At 43.6% G+C, this 23,249-nt stretch overlaps 1 protein-coding gene across 3 annotated transcripts in view; it reads left to right on the plus strand.

Moving 5' to 3' along the window:
- EXOG (exo/endonuclease G) overlaps positions 1-23,249 on the plus strand; it is a 39,825-nt gene that overhangs the window by 5,623 nt on the left and 10,953 nt on the right. Inside the window, exons 3-8 of one of the 3 annotated variants that reach the window (XM_029242218.1) lie at positions 1,734-1,873; positions 3,372-3,448; positions 4,288-4,402; positions 14,870-15,371; positions 17,680-17,780; positions 17,876-17,977. In XM_029242218.1, coding sequence (XP_029098051.1) covers positions 1,734-1,873; positions 3,372-3,448; positions 4,288-4,402; positions 14,870-15,331 — 794 coding nt within the window. In that variant the 3' untranslated portion in view covers positions 15,332-15,371; positions 17,680-17,780; positions 17,876-17,977. Of the gene's footprint in view, positions 1-1,733; positions 1,874-3,371; positions 3,449-4,287; positions 4,403-14,869; positions 17,781-17,875; positions 17,978-20,827; positions 22,515-23,249 lie in introns of those variants that run through there. The other 2 variants (XM_029242219.1, XM_029242217.1) reach the window with 2 other exon arrangements.

Here is a 23,249-nt window from a genome sequence, read left to right on the forward strand (position 1 = left end):
AGCAGACAAGGATCAAAAAGGAAAATAAAAAGTTTGTTCTAGAGAAGTTGAGGCCACGGACCGGCTGTCACGCAGACTTGTAGCCCAAAGCCGTGTAACCTGTACAGATCAAGGAACCTTAAACCCTGAGCTTGCTTTACTGTGGTCCTCCACTGCTAATGCCTCCAGACGCTGGAAAGAAGTAAGTTTACATCCTCTCTTCAGGAAGGCATCTTCATCCTAGGATTTTGGAAATTCCCACAAATGATTTTTCTTTTTCTTTTTTTAAATTTATTTTTGGCTGCGTTGCGTTTTTGTTGCTGCATGTGGGCTTTCTCTAGTTGTGAGCGGGGGCTACTCTTTGTTGCGGTGCACGGGCTTCTCATTGGGATGGCTTCTCTTGTTGCAGAGCATGGGCTCTAGGCGCAAGGGCTCAGTAGTTGTGGCTCTCGGGCTCTGGAGCACAGGCTCAGTAGTTGTGGCGCACGGACTTAGTTGCTCTGCAGCATGTGGGATCTTCCTGGACCAGGGCTCGAACCCGTGTCCCCTGCATTGGCAGGCAGATTCTTAACCACTGCACCACCAGGGAAGTCCCCCCCTCCCCCGCCCCCAAATGATTTTTCAAGGGCAGTGAGCACCAGATAAAGAAAACCAGACATACCAGGAAGCGATTCCAATGGTAATGACACTTAGAGAAGTTTACTAGTAATTCTCTGTTTACAGTTATTATTATTTTTTTTATGGGGTGATTCTAAGAAGCTAGACATTAGATACTTTACTCTGAACCTTGGGGTCTGATAATTTAATTTTTTTCTTGATTGAATGAAATGACATTAGAATCAGTAACTTCATTAATCCCCGTTTTACACTTTTTTGAGTAGCAGCCTGAGTATATTCCATTTGTCCTCATAATTTTTGTAGTTTAACAAGGCCTGTCCTAATGACAGTGGAAAACATAGTGTTAGGATTCGCTGATGTCCACGGTGGCAAACTATTCTGGAGGTATCAGAATATAAGTAAAATTGAGATTTTGTCTCTCCTGTGTGGTGCTCAGATATTTTGTGTCAGGAGTTCCTGGATTGATCTCATAACCTAAATGTTTGTTTTGTCATGGCTTAAGAGGCAGTAAGCAAGATATCAGAGGCACTCTCTCCCTCCTCTAGGCTGTGCCTGCCCAGAACAAATTGTTTTGTGTCTATATATCCATTATTTCAGTACGTATAAACTTGTCAAATACCGTTGTACAACATACAATACATGGGGGTCTTTTTTTTTTTTTTGTGGCTGTGCCACGCGGCATGTGGGATCTTAATTTGCTGAGCAGGGATCGCACCCACGCACCCCACACGGAGTCTTAGCCATTGGACCTCCAGGGAAGTCCCCGTGGGGGTCTTTTTTAAAAAGCAAGAGTGTATTTAGTAACTAAGCTTTTTATACAGCTCAGATATTTGATTGGTCATTGCTTTTACATAGATACCATCCAAGGGATTTTTCCCTTTAACTTGAAAGGCCAGAAACAAAAGCATATGAGATGAGATAGCTGCACTGTATGAAAAACATTCTTTCCTGGACTAGTCCTTGCTGAATTCAGGTGAGGTAGCCGAACCATCCCAGGGACTTGAGACATGCGTGCTGTCACTAAGTACCAGCTGCTCAGAGAGACACCAGCCAGCAGCAAGCAGCTTGCCTTGCTTAGAGAATCTTGAGGGATATTTGACCACTGGTAACTTACCATTTTGTGTGTTTTTCTTCAGGTGATGCAGACAGAAAACATTGTAAATTCAAGCCAGATCCCAACATCCCTCCAACCTTCAGTGCCTTCAACGAGGACTATGTTGGCAGTGGGTGGTCACGAGGCCACATGGCTCCAGCAGGAGATAACAAATTCTCATCTGTAGGCATATTTTTTGGGAGGGATGGGAACACAGGGCTGGTACTATGTGTACCATGGGACTTGGAAATTAAAAACCTAGGAGCCAAACCCTAACACTTGAGAATTTTCATACCCTATTTTGTATTTTTCTTCCTGACTTCACTTCCTTTCTTTGCTCAGATGCATTTTTAAACAGGTTGAGGAAAACTAAATGCTATGCAAAAGGGAATTGGAAAGCCAATAGGAGCTAAAGCTACTCACTCATTTTTATCTTGAAAAATTTCAGACCTGTAGAAAAGTTGAAAAAAGAACACAGCAAAAATATTTTGACTTGTAGAAAAGTTGAGGATAATACAGCTAAAACTGTACTATCTGATACATATATTTTATATATGCATTTTTTTAAACCATGGACAGTGAATTGCAGACATTGTAACACTTCATGCCTAAGTAGATTGCTCGGGAGATTGTATTGTCTAAAGATGAGGATATTTGAATACATGTCAAGTGTATCATTATACCAAGAAATGTGTGCAAGTGTATTTTTGTATATTTGTACAATAATATCCAGTATACAGTTCTCATTCAGATTTGCCAAATTTTCCCAGTTATGTCCTTTACAACTTTTTTTTGGATTCAGTATCTAATCATGAATCACATGTTACATTTAGTTGTCATGTCTCTCTAGCCGCCTTTAATTTAGGATAATTTCTCTGCCAAAAAAAGGGGAGAAATGTCTTTTCTGACATTGGCATTTATTGCATGAATTGGTGATTATTATCATTAAGATAGTGGTTCTTAACCTTGGATACTCATTGTAACTACCTTGGGAAGTTTTAAAAAATCCTGATGCCCAGACCTGTAACCCAGAGCAGTTAAATCAGAAATTCTAGGGGTTGGGACCTAGGCATCGATATTTTTGAAGCTCCCTAGGTTATTTCAATGTGCATCCAAGGCTGAGAACCACGGTTTGACAAGAGGGTATTTGGTGGCCTTGGCAGTGTAGATCAATGAAAGGAAATCCAATGACAGAGCCTTGGGTTTACAGGTCAGAAGTGTGAGAGGAATGAACACATGGTGGCTAGAAATTCAGAAGAATAGGACTTTTTTTGTGCCACTCTTGAACTAATGTGTTTGCACTGTACTACTTAAATACTACCGTGCTCCTGAAAGCTGCCCTTTGTTAAGAAACCCTCTGCCAGAGGCTTAGCACTAGAATTCACCTTTTAGCTTTATACTGGAAATTTTTCGGTCATAGAGTCTACATTATTGGTTTGAATTTCATAAATTGTGAAGAAAAGCAGCACACCAAACTACTACTTTTGTTATAGTCCTTATTCTGAATAATCATTATTGAGCTTTTTGTCACGGAGTAGCTGTGGCTTTCATTTATCTAAACAGATGCTGTAATTGCCTGGAGCTAAGGTATGAAAGAGGAGCTGGTTATCTCTGCTTTGTAAAATCTCTCTCAAAGGGAAAGGTATTTCAGTGCAAGTTACTATTTTATTTCTTTTCACAGAAAGCCATGGCTGAAACCTTTTACCTTTCTAATATCGTGCCTCAGAATTTTGATAATAATGCTGGTTATTGGAACAGGTGAGGGGTGAGAGTTTTTAAAATGTGATTCTGTGGGAGATGAGTGATGTGACAGGAGAATGTGTGCCTAGCATCTGTTTCTGCCTTTGTTTTTTCAAATGTTAAAACTACTGAAGATAAATATTTTGGACTAGTTTTCTTTGCTAGATTTGGAAGTATAGACTTCAGAACATAGCCAGCCATTTTGGTCATGTTTCCTCTGGTCAGAAGTCAAGTTCTGGAAGAAACTACTAAAAATATTATTACTGAGACAGTAGAACACTATGTTTATAGGCAGAGGATACTGTATTTTTCTCCACTTGTATTGAAAGTATTTCTCCACTTGTATTTCTCCACTTGTATCTCCACTTGCATCATTAAAATATTTATTCAGTAAAGTAATTCTGGCCCTTGAAATTTATTCTAAGGAATTAATACAATGTTGCATTATTTAAGAAATGTCAGGATAAACCCAGTTGTCCTACAATAGGAGTAGTTACATAAAAACGATATATCAACTTTTTGAAATGATATGTAATTCTTGAAAAAAGTTTATTTGAGAACTAGGGCATAGAAAAATATGAGGAAACAAAACAAAATTTCAGTTATAAACTGTACATTGAATGCGCACACAGGAAAATGTAGGTAGTTATATAAATGCGTGTATTTTTAAAGTTTTTCCATGCAGTAAACACACTGGGAAGAACATTGCTTATATGCTTATAGTGTTTTGTGCCATATTCTCTTTACATTGATTTCTCTAATATTCTTGGTATCTCTCCTAAGGACTTGATATGGTTTGCTGCTTTTTCTACATTTACGTGTGAGAATATCACACATCTTTTTGCTTTGTTTCTCAGAATGGAAATGTACTGTCGAGAACTGACAGAGAGGTTTGAGGACGTCTGGATAGTATCTGGACCGCTGACCTTACCTCAGACTGGAAGCAATGGAAGGAAAACGGTTAGTTACCAGGTAGGAACGTGTTTTAATATTCAAGCTTATGTTATTTGCGTGAGATTATAATCTCATTCTTTATTCTACTTTTAAATTTCATTTATTCACCAGGATTTATTGAGCACCTGTTGGAATGATAGGCATAGAGGATAAAATGATGGGTTAAAAAGCAAGCATTGACTTCAAGGCGCTCACAGCTTAGAAGGGGAAATAGACATGTTATCAGTTAATTATGTTAAAGTGTGATCTGATGTATAAATGCATAGATGAAGTGGTGTCAGAACGAACTGACCAACCCTATTTGTGGGGGTCAGGAAGACTTCACAGAGGAGGAGATGTTTTTTTCTGGCCCCGCTGCATGTGGGATCTTAGTTTCTCGACCAGGGATTGAACCCTCATCCCCTGCATTGGAAGCACAGAGTCTTAACTGCTGGACCACCAGGGAAGTCCCCCAAGGAGATTTTTGAGCTAGATCTCGATGGGTAAGAGTGAACTGAGTCAGGAGGGAAGCATGGGGACTCCAGAGGATGGACGGTGTGAGCGCAGGACACTTAAGATCAATAGCAGAATTCTGGGGTTTAGGTATCGTTACAGACGCGGGCTGAACTCAGGCAGATGGAGTGAGGAGGAATAGAGGAGTACAGGAAAGAGTAATCACAAATTCACTATTTGGGTGAAGAAGAGGGAAAAATTCAGGAAGACATCCAGATTGCAGTTAGTTGAATAAATGGGAGGAAAAGCTTTTCTTCTAGATGCTTGGATTTTTTTAAAAAGGTGAAGTTTTTTTTTTTACATGCACGATATATGAGAACTTTATGAACTAAAGGAAAGGGAGATTGAAGATATAAGAGAGTATAATTAGTGATGTGAGAGCTGTAGACAGCTTCTGTTATGCCTGAGATTAAGGATTCTGCCAAGATATGGACACCAAGGGGGTAAAAGGAGGGTAGGATGAATTGGGATATCGGGACTGACATATATACACTAATATGTATAAAATAGATAACTAATGAGAACCTGCTGTATTGCACAGGGAATTCCACTGTACAGTAGAAACTAATACAACATTATAAAATGGCTATACCCCAATTAACAAAAAAAAAAAGGAAAAAAAAGGATTCTGCCAAGAGGGTGGCTGAACTGATGTACTGTGAGATCTACAGAGGGTCGGGAATGAAGTGAGGTGAGGAGGAAGAAAGGTGATAGAGTCAGTGAAAGGAGAGGGATTGAAGGACTTGCTGGAAAGTCAAAGAGGAGGTGTGTTGGGGGGGAACATCTAGTAGATGTTTAGTAAATGCTGCTTAGGTTACATGGTTGCTTAAGGGGGTCTGTGATAAAATTGAATGATCCAAGAAACAGTTAGGAAAACGAGAACAATTTTAGGGTGTATTCTGTCCCACTGGACTGGCTTATTATCAGCCCGTCTGGCTCTGATGAGCAGTGATGTGTAAGTCTCCAAGTGTTCACACAGGTGCTTACGCCCTCAGTATTCCAGGGGTTCTTGTGGGAGTGAAAGAGTGGCAACGGAGTTAGTATTCCAAGCAGAGTAATCTCTCTCATCAACTTGCTATTTTCATATTTTTTGTAATACTAGAAGGAAAAAGTGCCTTGAAGCTCCCTGTGTTCTCTTATTTTTCGAATACTAATTATTCTTGAGCTTTGGTAAATCCTCTTTACTCTTACTTTTGGAAAATAGGTTCTCCCAGCTTTCACTTCCACACCTTAAATGATCAAATTACAGTTTTGTGTGGGCTTTGTTTTCATAAAATTGAAAGATTTGTATGACTAGCTTACTGTGTGGTAGAAGAAAAATGTATACAAGGTTTAAAAGGGACAGTTAACCAGTAGTTAAGAGCATTTCACAAAACAGCTTTTGTGTGTGTGTGTGAGTGAATATTTCTATTAAATACGTTTTGGCCACATGCTGTCGTGGGAAATATATTGTTTTTCTTAAGTTGGATATAATTTTTATTATCTGTCTGCTAAAAGCGCCTAGAAGCAGTGATATGCTATTAGCAATGAGTGTACCCTGAGACCAGATCTTGGTTTCTAAAAAACCACCTCCTGCTGAAAGAACCCCGCACTTGCAGAAATGGCTGATTCCAGGGATGGTGCAGGGAAAGTACAAACTGGAACATCTTGTGCCAGGAAGCAAGTAAGTACTCAAAGAAATGGTGAGGACATGTCAAAAGAACACAGGAATCAGCTTTATGGAGTTCTAACTTAACGTGTCTGGAACTATTTGACATCAAAATAAAATGGATTATAGAACTAATAAATAGGAATCCATATCTTAATACATAAGTAAACACATGGGTGTAAGGAGAAGCTTCTGTGTACCATGGACGGTCAACTAATAAGTTTGTAAGAATGAAAGAGAAAAATCATTTTGTAGCCATCATGGTAATGTGTTTCAAACGATAATCAGTGGATGTTAAAACTAGAGAGTAGAAGCTTTATGACGAATAGGACATTTATATAATCTAAAAGAATCCCTCCGCAAATTACTTATTGATAACAAAGCAAGAAACGGTAACTTCACAGTAGAGAAACCCCCCCTTAACCGAGTGATCAGAGTTAATATTGCATGTATGGGACTTACTGATAAATTGTACTTGCTGGTGTGATGCACTAAGGATACAATATCACTTCTGTGATATTTCTGCCCAAAATGCATAATGTTGAGTCTCATCATGCAGAAGTATCAGGCAAACCCCAACTGAGGGACATTCCGTGAAATAGCTGACTTACATTCTTCAAAAATATTAGTCTCAAAGACAAAGGCTGAGAAATTAACTGTTCCAGGTTAATGGAGACTAAAAACTAAAGACTAAAACGGGTGATAACAAAATGCATTGTGTTAGCTTAGATCAGATCCTAGATCAGAAAAACAAAAGTTGCCAAATAAGACTTTATTCAGACAATTGGTAACGTTTGAGGTCTATAGATTAGATAATTATATTTTATCAGTGTTAAATTTCCTGATTTTGATCATTGTACTGTGATTATGTAAGTGAATGTCTTTGCTCCTAGGAGACACATCCTGAAAGATGTGTCTATGACTTACTTTGAAAAGGGTTAGGGAAAAAATAGAAAAAGAGAGTGATAAAGGGAATTGGGCAAAATGTTGAGTTGATGAATCTGGGTGAAGGGTGTGCACGTGTTCCATATGCCATCCTTACACATTTTAAATTTGCAGTTAATTCAGAATGAAACAAATATATATGTATATACCTTTTAGTATATCTTTTCTAGACCAGAATTCTTATTACACTGGAATATGTAAAACTAACCACTAAAAAGACTTAACCTTACTTCTCCTAAATCGTTGATCCGTGAATGATATTCAGGCATGTTCAAGTAGCCTTGAAGAGAGTTTCAAAAGAGACCTGTCGGCTCTTCTCACCCTAATTAGTGTCGTAATGATGAATGTGTGAGGGCAGTCAAGATCAGCTTCCTGAAGAGTATACTTTGAGTAACGGTCTTGTTTTTTTGTTTTTTTGTTTTTATTTTAAAGCATTATTGGTCTTAGGCCTTTTCTTTCAGATTCTGGGCCTCTGAACCTATATCATTAGTTTTCCATGTCTGTATTAATTGATAGGACCTATTCATGCTCACACTGGCAAATCTTTAATTCGGCACATCTTTTAAGTACCTCTCATGTGGGAGGATTGTATATGGAATTATAAATGACATGCTTCAAACTACATTCTTGATTACTTTCTCCCTTCTTCCTCTATTTCACATCCTGGGAGTCATCTCTCTCTCTCTTTGAGCCAACAACTTTTATCAGTTCTTTTACTTCATAACTTGTACTCAGATTTTGCAGAAGCTCTGAATACCTGTAATATTGAGGAGGACTCCACTAAGTTTCTCTGCACTTCCTACTTTCTGGCATAATGGGATGTTCCAGACTCAACTTGGGCAAACTCTGGAATCAGCCATTTCTCTTGGTTCATTTTAATGGGGATCGGTATTTAGAAACCAAGATCTGGACAAGTTGATTCTTGAGTACTTGGTCTGCTGTTTGCCTTGTCATGTGTGTTCACCACATTTATTTTTAGCTGTTTTTAGTGGGTGGAGAGAGCCCCAGAAAGCACAGTATGTGAATTCTATTGCCTTTAGTGGCACACCGTTGGGAAGGCCTTTTTTCTCCATCTTCGATATTCCTATGCTTTTTTTTTTTTTTTTTTTTTTTTTTGCGGCTCCGGACGCGCAGGCTCAGCGTCCATGGCTTACGGGCCCAGCCGCTCCGCGGCATGTGGGATCTTCCTGGACCGGGGCACGAACCCGTGTCCCCTGCATCAGCAAGCGGACTCTCAACCACTGCGCCACCAGGGAAGCCCCCCTATGCTTTTTTAAAATTTAATTTTATTTATTTATTTTTGGCTGCATTGGGTCTTCGTTGCTGCGCACAGGCTTTTCTCTAGCTGGGGTGAACGGGGGCTACTCTTTGTTGCACACGTGCTTCTCATTGCGGTGGCTTCTCTTGCGGAGCACGGGCCCTAGGCGTGTGGGCTTCAGTAGTTGTGGTACGCGGGCTCAGTAGTTGTGGCTCGCAGGCTCTAGAGCACAGGCTCAGTAGTTGTGGCACATGGGCTTAGTTGCTCCGTGGCATGTGGGATCTTCCCAGACCAGGGCTCAAACCCGTGTCCCCTGCATTGGCAGGTGGATTCTCAACCACTGCGCCACCAGGGAAGTCCTTCCAGTGCTTTTTGAGAAGGAGATTTGTAGACCCTGGTCGTAAAGGAAGCAGATAACTCTGTGTGTTATGTATGTGTACATAAAGTTGAATGTTGATAGGAATCTATATCCCTCGATGGGTATGTAGTTTTTCATCTTTCTTGGAATCATATCAAAGTGACATCTACTTTTATATACGTATTTATATTTTTCACTAACAATTTCTGTTATAGCTTTTGTTAGATTTGGCATCAAACTTGCTTTCAGGTGGAATTTTAAATTTAAAAATCTTTAGTATATTTATTAGCATGAAAGCAAAATAGGATCCTTTAGTAAATTAAATTGGAAACACTGTCTCAGAGCTCACCATTTTAGGAATTTAGTTGGGCCAAAAATATCATATACATGCGTACAAATATATACACGTATAAACTTGGGTGAATTTGGTTAAGGAAAACAGACATGGGAGGCAAAGCTAGGCAAGGGGAAGGGGTAGGAAAAGGTAGGTTGTATGCCGAGAAATAGTAAGTCTCTCAGACAGTTGGATTAGAGCACTTGTATAAGGAAGAAGACGAAAATAAAAGGAAAGGATAAACAACAAGGACCTACTGTATGGCACAGGGAACTATATTAAATATCATGTAATAACTATAATGGAAAAGAATCTGAAAAAGAATATATATGTGTGTGTATGTATAAAACTAAATGACTTTGCCATAAACCTGAAACTAATACAATATTATAACATTATAAATCAACTATACTTCAATAAAAAGTTGTTTTGAAAAAAAAAATAATAATAAAAGGGAAGGTTTGCACCAGGTGGTAGAAACCTTGAATGCCCTAAAGGTAAAAATTCAGGTTATTTTCTAGCAATTCATAACAAAATCGTTGTGGATAAAACCATGTCCTTTAGTGATGCTGAGAAAGGGGACACAGCATTGCCCAGCCCTCGAGGTGGGTCTCTTCCTCTCAAGGAATTAATATGTATTTGAATCATGAATTCCTGTTACCTGGAGAATATCTTGCAATTATGTGTGGCAATTCATGTTTTGCTTTCTTAAATCCATCCATTTAGTATTTACTTCTTGTTTACAACTATACTCTGAACCTTATTTTAGGAGGATGTAGCTAATAAAAGCGAGGTATTAATTTACTTTTCTATCTAGGTAATGAAGTATATATGTGTATACTTTGGAGGAAGTGAAGCAGATGAGCTGGTATTTATTGAGGGCCATATATACCACCCAGTATGTAGGTAGCTTTGTTCACGCCATCCCAGTCAGTCCTCACAAACAGCTCTTACAAACAAGTAGTGGTTATCTTCTTTTATAGGTAAGGAAATTGAGGTTTTGAGGGGTCATGTCCAAGTCACATTGCTAGTAATTGTCAAGGGGGAAATCCGAAGGTGGGTCTCCCTACTTGTATGAGAATTGCCAGTCATTCATAGCGTTGTTCTTTAAGCTCTCAAAAGTCGACAGTGAAGGGATTGCTGTGCTCTTCATATATAGAAGCTTAAGGCCAGGAGGTAAAAAATGATGTGGATGGAGAGCAGTTACAAGTGATATTTACTAGCCTGCAAAAATAAGAACAGAAAATGGGCCAAGAGGAGGATTCCTTATAGCCAGGCAGAAATGTCTGCTAGAATATGTAGGAAGGAATCACAGCATCATAGGACTTGAGTGAATGTGAGCCTGAGGGAAGATTGGTAGCAGTGATTTTATCAGAGTGAGTCATCTGACAGCTCTAATCAGAATCACCCCCTTTATTATAGCTTAGGTCATCCATGTGCCTATTTCTAGAAAAGATTGAATCAAGACAAGTGAAACATACCTGAAGATCCTGGCCTGAACATTATAATTGACCTGGCAAGAAAGTGAGCTTCAGATTTGACAACTCTGTAGTGGTGGTGGTGGTGATGTTAGAAGTACTTAACAGTCTGTTTTCCTTCTACAGCATTATTTTCCAAACTTCTACAACTCCTGGAGGGGGAGGAAATCGAAAATATGCTTCCAGGGATCTTGAGGTATCAGCTATAGTGATCAGGAATTTTTTTTTTTGAAATCTCCTCTTTTATCGTTATGCAATCTTCATTTCCATATCTATTTGTTTTAATTGAAATAAATTCTTTTATGTGTTAAATATTTCCTCACCCCCATCCTAAATTGCCCAGTAGAATTGAGAGTCTGGGAAGTTGTGCTTGTTTCACTGGCCTGGCATCTCCCACCCCTACGCAGGACAGGTGCCTAGTGTGAGAAGCACCGTCTCCCAGGGTTTGAGCTCCCGCAGAGGCTTTACAGGTAGCACACGGGGCTGCCACACCCCTGTTGACTCCCTACCCCTGTGACTCCCTCCCTTTTTGTTCCTCCAGCCTCTCAGGTAGAGATTCCCTGTTTATCACACTGTCATGGTCTCTTTCTTTCACTTGATTGGCATGACCCTTATTTTAAGGGCTTCATCTCTTGATGTGTCCAACAGTTTTATTTTTGGAATTTCTTTTTTTTTTTGTCTTACCGGGGGAACATAACCAGATACATTACATCTATCTGAGTCTTGCAGGTACATACTTTTTCCTCACGATGCTGCTTGCTATTTCACTTAAGGCACAGTTACTGCAGATATGACATGACAGAGGGCAGGCTTAGCCTGGGTGTTGTTTGCGGCCAGTCTCCTCTGGCACTGAGTCAGCATGAAGGCCCAGCTCTGTGTGTGTGGAGTTGGGGGTGGGATGGGGGAGCAAATTGTCATCTCTGTCTCTTGGATAGGAGGGAACGAGCGCAGGCCAGCACGTGCGGAAACTAATTTCAGGTCGCGAGCGAGTGCCAGCTTTATGATGGTTATATACGTTGTGTTTTCTAGTGATTCCCAGCTTTTGTTACAGCCTTGCCAAGAGTTGTTGAGTGCTGTTTGGTAATTTAACAGCAGCAAGGATTTCCTTTGTAAAGTATTTTTATACCTAAATGTTATGTGAAAAGGATTATTGCTGATGTACTGATACTAAAGACTTGGTTCACGTTAAGCCCTCGAGTCCTTTGTTTAGGGCATCATTTGGGTCCAACCTGTTTTCTTCTCCTGAAACCCCATTGTCCACCTTGAACTGGTCTAATTTTGCTTGATCGCATGTTTCCCCACTGTCCCTCGCAGAACCATCTTTTGTACCAATGCAATTGCATTTCTGTCTTTTGAATGATATCCACTACAAAAATAGCTTTTTTACATAGGCCTTGCAGGTTTCGAAATCTTTTTTTTTTTTTTTTTTTTTAACGTGTCCTTGTATCTTCAGAACTATTCTATGAGATAGACTGCTTGGGGATTGTTATTACCCATTTTATGAATGAGAAAAGAAGATACCAGTGGCTGTGACTTGCAACTTCGTGCAAAGCCTCAGGTCTGTGGGGTTTCAATCTGCTGAACCATTCTGCTTCAGTACCCTAGTGTCTAGAAACATTTTCTGAAAGTCTTCCAGTTTTCCTGAAAGTGGGAAGGATTTATTATGTAGGTTGAGTTGTTTACAGAGAAGAAGATAGCTTTAAAATATTTCAGGATTTTTTGTTTTTTAAGTTTTAGATTCAAGGAAGAAACAATGAGGGTTCTGAGTTTCCAAATAGGACTGGTCGCTATATTAGGCAGATTAAAGATGTTTGCTTCCTGAGAACAAAGCAGACTGAACCAGAGAAGATAGTGGCTAAGGTTTCCATTATTCTCTTTATTTCTGGGAATAATAGTGTTTTATGCCCCCTTTGTTGAAATATTATGAGACCGTCATGGGTGGAAGAGTCACACTTTGTGGTTCTTACTAGGAATTTCTGTGTCCATGAGGTTTCTCAAAAGTAATATTAGAGGTTCTCTAGCTGTGTGAGAGTTTTTGAAAATCTGATAAAAATGGTACATTTCCATGAGGTAAAGCCATGAATCTTCATATGTCAAGCTTCTTTACTTTTGGCTGGAATTTAATAAACCTGGTTAGAAGCTCTGGTTGGCAGCACATGGCCTAATCAATTAATTATTTTTGAGAGTTGTCATTTGTAGACAAAGAGTCCATGAGGAGAGGAAATAATCAAGTGACTGGTCTCCTGACAGTTGGAGTCTGAGATCTGTGCTGCCGTGATGGAGGATGTCCACCAGGGGGCACCAAGGATTTGCTTAACTGTTGGCTCCCCAGCTAGTTAGTTAGTGCCTGGACCACCTGAAGCCCATTTAACCACCCCCACCCCCACCCCCAGCCCCTTGTAAACTATGGCTCAGGTGCAGCCACACCCTCAGCTCCGGTCCCTGACTTCCCCTGCACCCACCCCCTCAGCACTGCTGCTGATGCTCCGTATCGGCGTCTCACCACATTCTGCCTGCAGTGAAGGCTGTGGGTGTTGACTCCTCTCCTGGATGGGAAGCTTCTTGAGAGAAGCGCCAGCGGCATTTACTTTCAAGATTATTCCTTTCGGTATTTCCAGCAGTGCCGGGCACAGGACCTCTGAGTTGCAGTGTTAACATCTCTTGGTGACCTGTGGGCTAGTTGTGTACTCCATCGAACTCACCTTCAGTGTGTTTTTTGGTCTTGAAGAGCATGCATAAATGACTTCTTGGGCGGCAGCGGGGGATTTTGTGTCTGTAGGTTGTGTAGTTTCATAAACCTTACTCTAAACTGCACCCTGACCAACCACTTTCACTAACTTCCAAGACAGTTACAGAGATCACTCCTGTGGAATGATGGGTCTTCCCTGCAGCCCTGCAGTTGGCCTTGGCGGTGGGACTTCCCTGCGTGTTAGGCAGCAGATGGCCTCGGAGTTGTTAGGCTGTGCGCCGTGTGGGTAGGAGCTTGGGAAAAGCAGAAAAGAATCCTCTGTAGCTCTCATCCCTCTGCCTTATCTGGGCTCCCAGCGGGGCCTCCCACAGCGAGCGGGCTTGGCCTGGAAGGGAGGCCTCTTGCCAAGGAAGGGCCGGCCCAGGAGGAGCAGTAGTACCGCAAGCATATTGTAGCTGGATTGTGTCATTTTATTGGAGACCATTAAGGAAATGGACGTTCATTTTTTTCTTTTCCAGAAAGCAGATAATGGCTTCTAAGCCAATTGGAAGGAAATTTGAAAAGGTTTCATAACAGTGTTATTTCATTATTACAGCCAGCCTCCACAGGCAGCCAAGTTGTTTTCAGGCCTGACCCTGGCTCTGGCGTTTTCGTTGTGTGGATACCTTTCCAAAGTGTCTGATTTGATGACACATTCAGGGGTTCTGTGTTTGATAGCAGACCCAAGAGTGTGCAGAACTCTGAGCAAACAGCATTTACATTTACCTAATGTAATTTAAAAAATGAGCCACAGTCTAGGTGATACTGGAGATGGTAATACTGATGTGGAGTGTCTGGGTGTTTCTTGAAAGGCTGTTTGTTTAGCTCCCTAGTGAATTTGGTAAACTAAAGCCATATTTTTATTTCTAGAGCTGGGAGTTCCCCAAGCTGGCCGTTTTGACCTTTGAATATTAGGAGCACCAGAAGTTCTGATTATGAGACAGAGAGAAGGTGTCACCTTTTCATGTCCATTAAAAAACCCAGGACTCACTCCTGACACCCCTTTGTCTCTTTGGGATGGCATTGCTTTAAAGACAATCAGAATCTACCTGTTAAATGCTCATCTTCTCTGTGAATCTGTGTCTTGGTTATTATTACCTTTGGCAGCTGAATTTAAATCCATTGGGGGTGGGGTGGGGTAGTTTGTAAGTACATTTTCAGAAATGCATCTTAAAGCTTTTCAGGAAAAATTTGGGACCTGCTAGTGCAAATTAGCATCGCAAATATGGCTGCTTTGCTTTTAGGTGATCGGCGAGGACAATGTTGCGGTGCCCTCCCACCTCTACAAGGTGATCCTGGCGCGCAGAAACCCGAGGTCTGCTGAGGCCCTGGCACTAGGGGCCTTCGTGGTGCCCAACAAGGCCATTGGCTTCCAGCCCCAATTAAGTGAGTTCCAGGTGAGCCTGCAGGAGCTGGAGAAGTTGTCAGGACTGGTGTTTTTCCCTCATCTGGATAGGACTAGTGACATCAAGAACATCTGCTCGGTGGACACCTGTAAGCTCCTGGATTTCAGGGAGTTCACTCTGTACCTGAGTACAAGAAAGATTGAGGGAGCCCGATCGGTACTCAGACTGGAAAAGGTCATGGAAAATTTGCAGAACGCAGGCATTGAACCTGATGAGGAGTTCATGACTCGCTACAAGAAGAAGCTGGAAGAACTCAAAGCTCAGGAGCAGTCAGGAGTCCTGGAGAGAAAGTCCTCGTAGTTCACGTCTCAGAAGCGTGATGTCATCTGTCATGAAGCAGGTGCGGCCTCTTTAGATACTGTATTTTAGTGGCTTTGTTTTAAAATGATGGAATCCTAAATTTCAGACTAAATTTCTCCCCAAAAGATGTCAGATGTTTTGGTTGGTATTTTATTTGACGTGGGAAACTAAGGAAACTGTTAACGCCTGCAGATCACGGGCTGGTCTTGTGTCAAGTTAACAGGAGGGCTGTGTCTGCGGGATGACGCTGTGTGCCTGTCCCTCTGGATGTATTGTATGTGAAGGCGTTATATTTTCTGCCTCTAAATCGTACAGTGTCTTTGATGTATCTGCTCAGCCTTCTTGGAACCCAAGATTGTACGTGTTCTTTCCCTGGGACTTGAGCTGGTCTTAGAGATGGCTTTTAGATAACCTCTATGCATTGTCCTGACCACGTGTATCATATATTTGTTTCTTGTTCCTCCTCTCATGGACCTGCTGTTCCTCCTCTTCTGTTATGCTGAAGCACTCAACAACTGCATTTTCTGCTCACTTAGTGTGTTCTGTATGCTAAGCTAAGTGCTTTACACGTATTATCCTACAGCTACCCTCTGAGGGAAATACCACTATCCTCATTTTACCCTTGAGGAAATCGAGGCTTAGAGAGCTGAAGTATTTTGCCCAAGGTTCATCTTCCCAAAGAAGTAATCCACAAGGAATGAGGCATATAACATGGGGTACGTTAAAATCTTCCCTGACACAGAGGCTCAAGGACATACCTCCGTGGGTGTCTGTGATCCTGGGGCTTGCTTGGTAAGAGGGGTCTGGTTTCTTGTCTGCAGTCGAGCCATAGGGACTTGAATGTCCTCTGACTTGAACTCTCCTTAGTTCTTTGGGAAGAAACAGTCACAGGTATTTGAATGTTAGAGGACAGTGCTTCCTGGGGTTTATCTGAGTCTCTGCTGGCCTTCAGAAATGCAGTTCTTCTAGTGCCTGGCTGGTGCCAAATCGATGTGTTCCTTGCTTTCCAGATGGGCTTTTTGTGAATCTCTGCCCACAGATTCACCAGCTCATGGCTTGCTCGCCTTTGTGCCTGCCTGTCTACCTGGTTGGCCCAAAGACCCAAAGACAGTTAGTTACCTCTGGGGGAAACAGTGTCTGTTTTTCTGAGCCAGATCTCTAGATTTGGGTTTACGTGGAATCCTTTCATGGGCTGTCATAAGTGCAGGCAGTAATATATCTTCAAATAGAGCATAGGAACTTGTCTGACTGTGTCCTGTCAGTACTGTCTTTCCAAGTGGTGTTACCAGAACAGTTTTTGTGGTGTTTTTGTGTTTGTCTCTAACAGAAATGCCAAGGTGTTAAGATAAAGGCAAGATGAGATGGTTGATCTTGTTCTGCTTTATTCGGGTAAACAAGAAAGAAGTTGGGGGGTCAGAACACTTCAGCCCAGTTAATGCCGGCCTGTTTTATCCCACTGTTCCCCATTAGCTTGTGCCAGTCTCTTTCTTCTCAAGGAGAAAGAGCCCAAATGTCACTGTGACCAAAAACATCTGTTACTTTTTCTCCTTCTTGAAGAGGTGACAGTGGGGTCTGGGTGTTCTTCCAGGAGCCCGAGGGCGGCTCTGTGGGAGAGGTCCTACCGCCCATCTCCAGAGGTGAGTCCCCGTCCACTGTCCCCCGAGCCTGTCACTACGTTCTCCTCTGACCTCAGTATCCAGCAGCCTTGGGGTTATTCCCATGCTGTTCTCACTCCTGTGCCTCCACCTCGATGGTAGAAAGTCTTGATTTTTAGATCAGTAAATTAAAGTGTCTTAACACATTTTTAGTTCCTATGAAAAACGCTACCTAGTCATTGTGAAAAAGAGATAACTACTTATAATAAAAAAAAAAAAGTGTCTCCCAATCCTCATTATTATATGTAAAAGTTTTGTTGGTATAAAACAAGTGATGCTTGAATTGTTGTCTCAACACTTCCACTAAGAGTCCCTCCAAAACAAACTGAAATGTAAACACTGGGTAGAGCTCAGGACTTTCCTCTGGATCAGATCACTTCCGCCTCCCCCGTGGGACTGTTGAGTACTTGGACTCAGACGCAGCAGAGCCCTAGACCTCCCCCCAGCATCAGGTGTGTCCCTCTGGTCAAAGAAGGACCTCATTACTGACCTGAGCCAATCATCATCCAGCCGGGCCCTCTCCGGGTCTTGCCGCGGTCTCAGGCTACACCTGGGACTCTGCCTTCCACTCTGTTTATGCTCAGGGAGCCCCTGGTCTGAGGGAGGCTGCCGAGGGAGAAGGACCCAGGCTCTGCTGCTGGGACACCCGTCTGGGGGCGAGGGACTCACTCCCTAATCTCTCTCCACCTGCAGTAACATCTTTATTTCGAGACTTCAGGCTCTTTGGTCTATGGATTGAGACTGTTTCACCTATATCGTATGCAGCAAAGGGGGACCTTACACAAGTGGCAAAGGTAGGATGGGTGTGCTAGCCCCTTAAATACCTGTTAGTGTTTCTGCACTTGTGCCTCCATCTTCAAAAGGCTGAAAACCTCCGTCCCTCCTTCAGGACTTAGAATAGAGCCCAGCAGGAGATAGAGTCTGATATCAAGGGAATGAATGGCTTCCTACAGAGCTGGGCTCAGCCTGCAGCCCTGCTCTTGGAGTGACCGTGAGTATTACCACGTCGCCTGTGTTCCCCGCCTTGATCGTGAGTCCATAAATGTCATTGGCGTTAACACGATGAATCTCCAATTTCCCGTCAGCGGCCTGTCCCCGACCCCAGGGTCCGCTGCTCTGTTCCCTGCTAACTCCCTACCACGTCCACCCCGTGTGCCCGTCCCCTTTCTGGGCCCTCACTCTCCTCCTTGAGCCTCTAATTCATTCTGGTGGAGCTGGTCAGGGGTGGCCTCACATCGACCATGGAACCCCTGCTCTTGCCCACGCCCATGCCCAGCTTCTTCGTCTGGCCTGCTTTTCTGGGTGTCGTCATGGAGATGGTCTATCATGGTCTATCAGTGCTGTTTTTCCAGTCCAGCCTCACCTTCAGGGACCAACCCTCAGGTCATCAGAGGGCCGAGTGGGATGTACCACACTCTGTATAATTTGGGGGAAGGGGAGATGGGGTGCTTGGATGGGCTTCTCTTCCATGTTCTTGAACTTGACAATTCGGCCAAGGGCTGGTCCCCTCTGAGTGCACAGCACTCTGACTGCATGGCACTCTAGGGGTCAATGTGGCCTAATGCCACACTGCTGAGACCCCTCAGTCAGCAGGCTCTCAGGCTAGATAGGACAGGAGGGTCATTTTGTCCAGTGCGCCTCATGTTTGGCTCACGTCAGAGTAGCCTAGGGAGTTTAATCCGCCCCCCCCAATTTTATTTTGAATAATTTCAAGCTTTCAGAAAAGTTGAAAGTGCAATGAATGCCCTCCCTCAATATTGTGTCTCATTGGTGTTCTTTTCTTGAACCATTTAAAAGTAAATCATTGTCTAAAAAAAAGTAAGTTGTAGACACAGCACTTCACTTTTTTTTTTTGTTTTTTTACTTTATTTTTTTAAAATTGAAGTATAGTTGATTTACAATGTTGTATTTCTGCTGTACGGCACAGTGATTCAGTTACACATATATATACATTCTTTTTTTATATTCTTTTCCATTATGGTTTTTTTAAAATTAATTAATTTATTTTTGACTGCCTTGGGTCTTCATTGCTGCACACGGGCTTTCTCTAGTTGCGGCGAGCGGGGGCTACTCTTTGTTGTGGTGCACGGGCTTCTCATTGCGGTGGCTTCTCTTGTTGCAGAGCATGGGCTCTAGGTGCGTGGGCTTCAGTAGTTGTAGCACATGGGCTCAGTAGTTGTGGCTCGCAGGCTCTAGAGCGCAGGCTCAGTAGTTGTGGCACATGGGCTTAGTTGCTCTGCGGCATGTGGGATCTTCCCGGACTAGGGCTCGAACCCGTGTCCCCTGCATTGGCAGGCGGATTCTTAACCACTGCGCCACCAGGGAAGCCCTCCATTATGGTTTATCATAGGATATTGAATATACTTCTCTGTGCTATACAGTAGACCTTGTTGTTTATCCATTCTATATATAAGAGCTTACATCTGCTAACCCCAACCTCCCACTCCATCCCTCCCCCAACCCCCTCCCCCTTGGCAACCACAAGTCTGTTCTCTATGTCCGTGATTCTGTTTCTGTTTCATAGGTTCATTGTGTCATATTTTAGCTTCCACATGTAAGTGATGTCATATGGTATTTGTCTCTGTCTGACTTCACTTAGTATGATAATCTCTACTTGCATCCATGTTACTGCAAATGGCATTATTTTGTTCTTTTTTATGGCTGAGTAATATTCCATTGTATGCACCACATCTTCTTTATCCATTCATCTGTTGATGGGCATTTAGGTTGCTTCCATATCTTGGCTATTGTGAATAGTGTTGCATTGAACATTGGGGTGCATGTATCTTTTCAAATTAGAGTTTTCTCTGGATATATGCCCAGGAGTGGGATTGCTGGATCATATGGTAGCTGTATTTTTAGTTTTTAAAGGAGCCTTCATACTCTTCCCCATAGTGGAGAATTAATTCTTAAATAGAATAGGTCCCCAATGAATCATCCATCCTGCTTGCCAAGTACTCTTTGGGCCACATGTAGGAGGCCTGAGGGCCAGCCAAGGAGGTGGCCTTGAGGAGGCCTCTTGCCTCTCGTGGCACCTTCCTTGTCCTAGTCAGAGACCAGAGGCGCCTCCACCCACTCTTGGGTGCTCTGTCCCCCAATTTTGCATCCAAAATTGCTCCCAAGTTTCTCACCCTCCACTGTCCCCATCCTAGTCCAAGCCCCATCATCTCTCCCTACAGAGACCACCTGACCTGTTTCCCCTCATCTATTCTTATGCCCCACAGATCTTTCCCTCAGAGCAAGAGGTGGGATCTTTCTAAAGTACAAACCCAGATGGCAACCGTGCCCCTCCCTGCAAATAATAGAAAGCACGTACAACAAGGCACCTCTTTGTGTGCCCCTGGGTCATGTCCACACTCTGCTCCTGGCTCCCCCTCACTCCCATGCCAGCCACGTGGGCCACCTTTCCCTTCTGGACCAGGCTGCGACCCTTCCCTCTCTCTGCCTGGCAACACCCACCTCAGTCAACAAAAATGCCGTGTCTTCATCAGAGGTCTTCCCTGATGCCGCCCCCTGGATATTCTTACTCGTTGTACTTTGTCCCCCACCCCGTCACTGTTTTGTAATTATAAAGAGCCCTGGTTTGTGGATTTTGAGGTTAATGTCTGTCTCCCCAGGATGGCATGGGCCTCCTCTGTTTGTGCTCATTTTTTTAACTCCAGAATCTGGGAGATGTTCAGCACATGTTTGCTAAAGGAAGAATGGACAGATGCCTCGGATTCCCCAGCTTGTCCCATGTGTAGGCTGACATCACTTAGCAGGAGTGAGTGAGTGAGGAAAGGGACTCCTTTGGCTCCGGGGCCTCCTGTCCCTCGCGCCTGGGGAGTCCCGCTGCCGTCAGGCCCGCTGGCCAGGCTGTGGCCCCACTGCTCCGTTTTTATTTATCCTGCAGACGTCAGAGTCTCTACAGGAGGAGGAGGGTGGTCACGCAGCAGCTGGGGCTGACGGGAAGCAGACACATGGGGCCAGGTGGTCCTCAGCCGGGGCACAGGAGCAGAGAAATCAGCACGGGGGGCTCTGCAGCTGGGGCCTGGCAGCAGGTGGGTGGCGAGGGCTGGGCGGGCTGCCCATAATCGAGGAGCTGACAGTGGGCGTAAAGAGCCCGCTTAGTGGAAGTGGAGGACTGGGGATGGGAAGTCCAGAGCTTCAGCACCCCGACCCAGCCGTGCCCCTGGCCTCTGGTCTTCCTCACGCCTCCTGTACTCCAGCCCCTCACTACCTCCTAGTCTCCCTGCTCTGGGCTTCTAGAACCCCCAGGCCCCCAGCCCCTGTGACGCCCTCCACCCTCCCAGCCTCCCTGTCCCTCAGCTCCCCAGTCGCCACCTCTGGCCCGTCCTGCCAGCGGCCTGGGCCCTGCTGGCCAGCCCCCTTCTCTCACCTCCTTCCACTCCCTGTGATGCCCTGGCAACAGCCCCAGGTCTGTGTGGACTGATTTCCCGACACTCCTGTCCTCTCTGCCCCACATCCCCAAGGAGGGGCTCTCTTGGGGATCCAGCTTCCCCCAGAGGTCAGGTGGGGGGAGGGTGTGGCTGATGGAGGGCCTGGTCCCCCCCCCCACCCTGAGCTGTGGAGCTGAGCTCGGGAGAGGGTGGTGTGGGGAGAGGGAAGGGCATGTGGGGCACTGTGGGGCAGGGGATGGGGTCCCAGAAGGGCCACACTACCTTCCCAGCTTCCTTGGTCTTGCTGGCGCCATCTGCCCTTCCCAGCTCTTCCTCAGTCTCCACTGTCCCCCCCTGGTCCTTCCAGCTTCTCATGGTCCCTCTCATTGGTGACTGAGGAGCTGGGGCCTAGGCCATTCTGCGTGTCAGGAAGGACGGGCTGCGGGGAGCTTTCTGCTGCATTGTGTGTGTAACTAGTGTCCCGGGAGGTGGGTGGCTATCGGGGGTGCCCCTGGGTGGAGGAAGGGACCCGTGAGGGGTGTGTCAGTAAACAGAGAGCAGTTCAGGAAATCAGTGGATGTTACTGTGGAAGGGGCTTAGAGATTGCCCCTAACCATTTACAGATGAAAACACAGGGCTCTGTTAGAGGGAAATTGGATGGGCATGAACAAGTCACATAGGGGCTGGTAATCATGCTCATCATTATCATGCTGGATATTTATTAAGTGCTACTGTGTGCTAGGGATTATTGTAAATTCTTTATGTGTCTTAGTTTACACAACCCTCACACTACCTTAGGAGGTAAGTATTGTCATGCCCATTTTACAGATGAGAAAAGGGAGACTAGAACAGTGAGGTCAGTTTCTCCACATGGTGCAGCAAGCCCATGCAGAGTGGTGGAATGTTGTCACACTGCACAGGGAGTTTTGCTCCTTCAAATGGTGGCATATGTATTAATATATAAAGCATTTCTTTAGAGCTCCTTAAAAACAATAGCAGACATTTCACCAAGGAGGATATAGGAATGGCTAATAAGCACATGAAAAGATGCTCAACATCATTTGTCATCATTAGTCATCAGGGAAATGCAGATTAAAATTATAGGATACACCCACCCAATTGGCTAAAATTAAAGGAAAAAAAAAAGACTGACAATTCCAAATGTTGGCATGGATATGGAGCAACTGGAACTCTCATTGCTGGTAGGAATGGATGATGAACAACCATTTTGGAAAACATTTGACAACTTCTTATAGAGTTAAACATACACTAATCAGATGAAATGGATTAGTTGTCCCCTGAAACTCAATTTCTAGGCATTTACCCAAGAGATAAAAACATATGACCATACAAACACCAGTACCCAATGTTGATAGCAGCAGCCTCATACCTGATGGTGAAAAATTGTAAACAACCCAAATGTCTATCAACTACTGAATGCAAAACCACCCATGGTACATCCATATAATGGAATACCTCTCTCAGCAATGAAAAGGAACAAACCAACACAGGCAGCAACATGGATGAGGCTCAAATGCATTATGCTGAATGACAGCAGCCAGACACAAAGGTTACGTGCAATATTATTCCATTATATGAATTCTCCAGAAAAAGTAGATCTATAGGAACAGAAAACAGCTCAGTGGTTGCCAGGGGCTGGGGTGGAGGAAGGGGTTGACTATAAAGGAGCATGAGGACGTGATGGAAATATCTGATATCTTGATTTTGGTGGTGATTATACTGCTTATACATTTGTCAAAACTAACCACACTGTGCATTTTAAAAGGGTGAATTTTGGGACTTCCCTCATGGTCCAGTGGCTAAGACTCCATGCTCTCAATGCAAGGGGCCCAGGTTTGATCCCTGGTCAGGGAACTAGATCCC

This window comes from Monodon monoceros, unplaced genomic scaffold, assembly GCF_005190385.1.
Source record: "Monodon monoceros isolate NGI ecotype Baffin Bay Population unplaced genomic scaffold, NGI_Narwhal_1 Super_Scaffold_3, whole genome shotgun sequence".
NCBI lineage: Eukaryota > Metazoa > Chordata > Mammalia > Artiodactyla > Monodontidae > Monodon > Monodon monoceros.